We start from the raw sequence: 7645 nt of genomic DNA on the forward strand, positions 1-7645 counted from the left end.
CATGTTTTATTATTAACTAACTAAGGTACTAAACACATTCAAATATTAACACTTATTCTACCTGATTCAGTATAAGGAATAACTTTGAGGCTTTTGAAACATTTTTATCAAAATATTTTCCCAGTTTCTACCCTCATCTTTTTAAAAATTCCTATAAAAGTGAATGCACACTTATCTGAGCTTAACACGCCACAATGTTTATAGTAAAAGGTTATAAGTGCGACTGGTTATTGCTGCAATAGCTTTGCGAAATTGCAACACCAATTCTGAAGCCGATCGTACAGAGAGACATCCTTTTTCTTCATATAATATAGATTATAGATGGTGTAATTAATCATATTTATCTAATGCAAAACATAACTATCATTATCACATAAATTACATTAAATTACATTAAACACTTCAGCAAGCAAACAAAGCAAGGTTAATAAAACATCATTAGATACATATAATTTTTTGCTTACCTATTGTTTGAAATCGTATGCTTCTGAATTATGTCATTTGCCTACCATACCTTATAAGAATCTAAAAACAATTTAAGGCTTCATAAATCCTTGATCTCTTTCTTGACAAGCGCGGAAATGTCGACGTTGTTAGTAATAGTTTATTATGTTTTTATATTTACAACATGCGAGTGTGCAAAAATATTAGCTGTTTTTCCGACACCTTCAATAAGTCATCAGATAGTTTTTCGTCCTCTTGTCCAAGAATTAGCAAAACGCGGTCATGAAGTTGTAGTAATAACTACAGATCCAGCGTTTCAAAGGGGTAAAACTCCTCAGAATCTCACAGAAATTGATGTTCACAATATATCTTACAGCATTTGGAACGAATTCGTAACAGCTGAGAAAGGTCAAGCAAATGATGCTCATGCACATCTAATACATATATTTGAGCTGTTAAGCAAAATATTTGAAGGACAATTGAAATCGGACGAGGTGCACAAATTAATTTATGATAACAATGAAAAATTTGATCTTGTATTTATCGAATCTTTTGTAAGACCAGCTTTGAGCTTTTCTTACTTGTATAATGTACCAGTGATTGAAATTAGTTCCTTAGGTCCAATTCACGGGACTTTTGACACTATGGGCGTCCCGATGCAACCACTCCTATTTCCCTTTTATACTTGCCAAAGAATGCACAATTTATCCTTCCTTGAGAAGATATTTGAACTACATAATCAGTTTTCTTTCGAGAGAACATATAAACTATTAGAAAAATCAGAAAATGAAATGTTAAAAAGATATTTTGGCCCAAATATACCTTCGCTTAGTGAATTGAGGAATAATGTGCATATGTTATTTTTAAATATACATCCAATATGGGATTTCAATCGGCCCGTTTCGTCAAATATTTTATATTTGGGAGGAATGCATCAGAAACCTAATAAGAAATTACCACAGGTATTTTAATTTTTTTTTAATTTGTTTATTCATGTAACCCGTTGATTGATGTAACGTCATTCCGATGTTTATTTGTTACTTTAATTGTGTTAAATAGTGGAACTGAATATAAATTTACTATCTCAGGATCTCAAAGCATTCCTTGATTCATCTAAAAATGGAGTAATTTACATGAGTTTCGGTACAAACGTTAAACCATCCCTTCTTCCATCAGACAAGGTTAAAATATTTACTACCGTGTTTTCTCAACTGCCCTACGATATTTTATGGAAATGGGACAAAGACGAAATTCCAGGACGTCCCCAGAATGTTAGAATTTCGAAATGGCTTCCACAGTCTGATTTACTAAGTAAGTTTTATTTTTATATGTTACGAATTTTAAAACAATGTTGCCAATTGAAATAAATCCGATATTAGATAAGTTAAAAATTACTAGATGTTGGCCTTGAGCTGTGCTTTGATAAATCAGTCAGTCAGTCAATCAGCTTTTCCTTTTATGTATTTAGAAATTCGTTAAGTTTGATAATTTATTAATTAAATAATAAATGTATCTCGTTTCCAGAGCATCCCAAAATAATGTTGTTTATAACACAAGGTGGTCTACAATCAACAGATGAAGCCATAACAGCAGGAGTGCCTCTCATCGGTGTACCAATGTTAGGAGATCAATGGTTCAACGTAGAAAAGTATGTTATTCATAACATAGGGATGAAACTTGGCATAGAAACACTTACTGAGGAAGTATTGAAAAATGCTATAGAAAACGTAATTGGAAACGAGAGGTAGGTTATATTGAATAGACTCACTATATTACCTACCTAGTAGTTTTCTAATTTCAATAGGATAATATTGCAAAATAAAGTTAATTAAATTATTAGCACTGCATAGTTTATTCATGTATGATTCATCTATTAATCTGATTGTTATAAAGAAAGATTATGTAGAACAAATTTTTACACAAGATATTGAGTGGATCAGGGTCATGTAGAAAGTGAAGTATTTTTTTAATAGGCTAGCGCTTGGCTACAATGCCAACGTGCCTATTTACTCTTGACTTGAAAAACTAATGCTGGAATGGCGTTTAGCGGTTCGAATTAGAAACAAGGAAGCAAATCGCTTTGTACGTGACCAGGGTATTTTGGATATGCATGGGTGCAAATCTTGACGTTGCCTTGCGATACGGTACGATAGTTAAAAGATGGAGAAGGGACCAGCCCAAAAAAGTTTCGGGCACATCCTCCGAAATATATCCTGTAAAACACCGATATACAGGCAACTTTGCGCTGAATGTATTTATTGTACTATCACGCATGCATTTTAATAATTATGCTTATTTCAGCTATCGCCTAAACGTAGTTAAGTTACGCAACATTATGCACGATCAGCCGCAATCTTCTTTGGAAAGAGCTGTATGGTGGACGGAGTACATACTGCGACACGGTGGCGCTACCCATTTGAGATCCGCAGCCGCAAATGTACCCTGGATAGAATATTATGCTTTAGATCTAATTTTACCGCTGTTAATTCTTATTCTTAGCGTCATAGTAGCTGTAGTCTTTTTGATACACATTATTGTATTGAAATTAAAAATTCTACGGGTAAAGCTTAAGGTAAATTAATAAACGAATTTGCCTCGATTTGGCCTCTGCAGGTTTTTTTTTCGTAGAAACTGTTGTGTTCATGGGATAAAAATTAACTAAAAAAGCTAAGTAAATTAATAAATGAATTCATCTACCTACTGATTTTCGTTTAATTTCAATTTTGGCTTTTACAGAATTAAGAAAATAAAGTAAAGTACTTAACCGCTACCAAAATTATTTTAATACTGTGTATCTATCGATTTCCATAGTTTTTTGAGACGAGAAAAAATATTGTCCGTTTTAACAGTGTCATTAGTCTAAGCAAAGACAAAGTGCGCCCTGTAGTATTCACCCTGAGTACTCTAAAGCCTGAGTACTCTATATTTTGTGGTCCCAAGCCTGCAATAGTGCAAAGGGTAGAGTTTGCAACGTCAGCTCTTTGGATTTCAGCAGAACTACTTACCTACTCACATACTCGTAGAGTGAGTTCGGCTGGCTGGAGTGTTCCAGGCGGGGAGCTGCTCCAGAGACTTCACGTACAGCGGACGTTCTCTGTCAGTCTGTCTGTCCGTCTGTCTGTCTGTCTGTCCGTCCGTCCATCCGTGCCGTATGGTACTTCCCGTTGACTTAGAATTATGAAAGGCAGGTAGGTAGCTCTTATAGCACAAGTAAAATAATAAATACAAAAACCGTGAATTTGTGTAAAAAGGAAATTAAAATGTGTTTAAATTTTTCAAGTAACTATACCAAGTGGGTAATGATATGAAAGAGATTTACTTGTACATTCTAAAACAGATTTTTACTTATTTTCAAGCGTAATAGTTTTTGATTTATCATGCCAAATATCGGGAAAAACCCCGAGTACCTACGAAACCCTCAGTGCGCAAGTCTGACTCGCATTTGGCCGTTTTTTTTTAATTTATTTTACCTAGGACAAAGATATTTTTCGAGATATAGTAAAATTTTGTCAAAATTTTCTAGCAGGTACAGACAGATACTTCTTCTTCTTTATATAATATGGATGATATAATTGTTCATGTTCATATTTATCAAATGCAAAACATAGTTATCACATAAATAAAGAACCGACAAGTCATTTGATTAGGTTAAGTATACTTCAGCATGACTAAGCAAGGTTAACATCATTACATATAATTTTCTTGCATACGTATTGTTCGAAATTGTATGCCTTTGTAACGATTTATGTCATTTGCCTACCATACCTTATAAGAATCTAAAAACAATTTAAAACTCCATTAATCTTTGATCTCTTCTTTGACAAGTGCGGAAATGTTGACGTTTTTAGTAATAGTTTATTATGTTTTTATATCTACAACATGCGAGAGTGCAAAAATATTAGCTGTTTTTCCAACACCTTCAATAAGTCATCAGATAGTTTTTCGTCCTCTTGTCCAAGAATTAGCAAAACGCGGTCATGAAGTTGTAGTAATAACCACAGATCCAGCGTTTCAAAAGGGTAAAACTCCTCAGAATCTCACAGAAATTGATGTTCACAATATATCTTACAGCCTCTGGAACGAATTCATAACAGCTGAGAAAGGTCAAGCAAATGATGCTCATGCACAAGTAAAACATATATTTGAGCTGTTAAGCAAAGTATTTGAAGAACAATTGAATTCGGACGAGGTGCAGAAATTAATTTATGATAACAATGAAAAATTTGATCTTGTGTTTTTCGAGTCTTGTGTGAGACCAGCTTTAAGCTTTTCGTACTTGTATAATGTACCAGTGATTGAAATTAGTTCCTTAGGTCCAATTTACGGGACCTTCGACACTATGGGTGTCCCGATGCAACCGCTCTTATTTCCCATTGTAACTCGCCAAAGAATTCACAATTTATCCTTTCTTGAGAAGATATTTGAACTAAATAATCAGTTTTCTTCAGAGAGAACATATAAACTATTAGAAAAATCAGAAAATGAAATGTTAAAAAGATATTTTGGCCCAAATATACCTTCGCTCAGTGAATTGAGGAATAATGTGCATATGTTATTTTTAAATATACATCCAATATGGGATTTCAATCGTCCCGTTTCGTCAAATATTTTATATTTGGGAGGAATGCATCAGAAACCTAATAAGAAATTACCACAGGTATTTTAATTTTTTTTAATTTGTTTATTCATGTAACCCGTTGATTGATGTAACGTCATCCCGATGTTTCTTTGTTACTTTAATTGTGTTAAATAGTGGAACTGAATATAAATTTACTATCTCAGGATCTCAAAGCATTCCTTGATTCATCTAAGAATGGAGTAATTTACATGAGTTTCGGTACGAACGTTAAACCATCCCTTCTTCCATCAGACAAGGTTAAAGTATTTACTACCGTGTTTTCTCAACTGCCCTACGATATTTTATGGAAATGGGACAAAGACGAAATTCCAGGACGCCCTCAGAATGTTAGAATTTCGAAATGGCTCCCACAGTCTGATTTACTAAGTAAGTTTTATTTTTATGTGCTACGAATTTTAAAACAATCTTTGCCAATTGAATTAAATCCGATAATTAATCAGTAAAAAAATACTAGATGTTGACCGTGACTTTATCCGTCTTAAGATTAAGGTTTTTTGAAAATGTGTGAGGACTCTTTGCTAAAAATTATCCTATGTCAGCTGTTTCCAGGATGCAAGCTATCTTTGTATCAATAAGATGATGACCGTGACTTTGTGGATTTAGGTTTTTTAAGAATCTCGAGGGAACTCTTTGATTTTCCGGTATAAAAATAGCATACATTTCGGAATGCAAACTATTCCTTTATCCATCAAAATCGGTTCGGCCTTGAGCTGGGTTTTGATAGATCAGTCAGTCAGTCAGTCAGTCAACTTTTTTTATATATTTAGAGATTCGTGAAGTTTGATAATTTATTAATTAAATAATGAATGTATCTCGTTTCCAGAACATCCCAAAATAAAATTGTTTATAACACAAGGTGGTCTACAATCAACAGATGAAGCCATAACAGCAGGAGTGCCTCTCATTGGTGTACCAATGTTAGGAGATCAATGGTTCAACGTAGAAAAGTATGTTATTCATAACATAGGGATGAAACTTGGCATAGAAACACTTACTGAGGAAGTATTGAAAAATGCTATAGAAAACGTAATTGGAAACGAGAGGTAGGTTATATTGAATAAACTCACTATATTACCTATCTAGCAGTTTCATAATTTCAATAGGATAATAATGCAAAATAAATTTAAATGAATTACTAGCGTTGCATAGTTTATTCATGTTTAATTCATCTATCAATCCTATTGTTATAAAGAAATATTATGTAGTAATAAATCTTTCACACAAGATATTAATTGGATCAGGTATTTTCAATAGGATAATAATGAAAAATAAATTTAAATAAATTACTAGCGTTGCATTGTTTATTCATGTTTAATTCATCTATCAATCCTATTGTTATAAAGAAATATTATGTAGTAATAAATCTTTCACACATGATATTAATTGGATCAGATATCCTGAAGAACACTAATAGACAAGCAACTTTGCGCTGAATGTTTTTATTGTACTACGTCACTTTTGTGAATGTGCATGCATTTTCATAATTATGCTTATTTCAGCTATCGACTAAACGTGGTTAAGTTACGCAACATTATGCACGATCAGCCGCAATCTTCTTTGGAAAGAGCTGTATGGTGGACGGAGTACATACTGCGACACGGTGGCGCTACCCATTTGAGATCCGCAGCCGCAAATGTACCCTGGATAGAATATTATGCTTTAGATCTAATTTTACCGCTATTCATTCTTATTCTTAGCGTCATATTAGCAGTAGTCTTTTTAATACACATTATTGTATTAAAATTAAAAATTCTACGGGTAAAGCTTAAGGTAAATTAATAAACGAATTTGCCTGGATTTGGCCTCTGTAGGTTTTGTTTTTTTTTTTCGTAAAATCTTGTGTGTTCCTGGGGTTTTGTGTTCCTGGGATAAAAATTAACTTACACCAACACTGCTTTCAAATTGTCCCAGTAATAGGTACTTCCCGTTAGAATTACTGGTATAGGACTAGAGTCCCGTCAAAATTATTCTGTTATTTTTGTGATAGAAAGGAATACGTACTGTATACATTTTATTTAAGTTTATTCAGATGGCATACAAAAACAATTGAAGCGTCTCACGAGGATCCCTGTATTTGAAATTCAAGACAAACTCGAGGAAGCCACTGTCAATAAATGCCCGAAAACGATTTCACTGAATGCTTAGATACTGCAATCTTATGGGAATTCGCTTGAGTAATGTTTAAACTGAATAAATCAGTTGATTGCGGAGACATCCATACGACATTATTTACTGACTTCAATAGAGATATTTACACACATAGTAGGTAATTGATGGAGTCAAGTCAAACGGAGTCTAGGTACTTGGTTGAATTTACAATTACTTGGGCATCCGTCTGGCTAGGCTATCACAACATACAATCCTCCTTCACTAGCTTTTGCCTTATTAGCTAGTTCTAAAATAATGAATATAAAATATTATTGAAATTCATAAAGTATAACAATCCAATCTAATGAAAATGTATCGAAATTCGGGCTGAATCAATGCAATCTTTGCAAGCAAAATTATTGTACCACAAAAAGCACAATTACCTTAAGGGCACTACCTATCTAACTAAGACAC

General features: G+C 33.4%; 1 protein-coding gene across 1 annotated transcript; it reads left to right on the forward strand.

Annotated features, from left to right (window-relative positions):
- Positions 1-552: 552 nt before the first annotated feature.
- On the forward strand, positions 553-6873 carry LOC123865278 (UDP-glycosyltransferase UGT5-like). The gene is made up of 7 exons (XM_045906227.1): positions 553-1406; positions 1533-1755; positions 1969-2188; positions 2746-2913; positions 5226-5449; positions 5907-6126; positions 6583-6873. Exons 1-7 carry the CDS (start codon positions 582-584, stop codon positions 6860-6862), a joined length of 2160 nt encoding a protein of 719 aa, XP_045762183.1. The 5' UTR covers positions 553-581; the 3' UTR covers positions 6863-6873.
- Positions 6874-7645: the final 772 nt, after the last annotated feature.

This window comes from Maniola jurtina, chromosome 5 (genome assembly GCF_905333055.1).
Source record: "Maniola jurtina chromosome 5, ilManJurt1.1, whole genome shotgun sequence".
NCBI lineage: Eukaryota > Metazoa > Arthropoda > Insecta > Lepidoptera > Nymphalidae > Maniola > Maniola jurtina.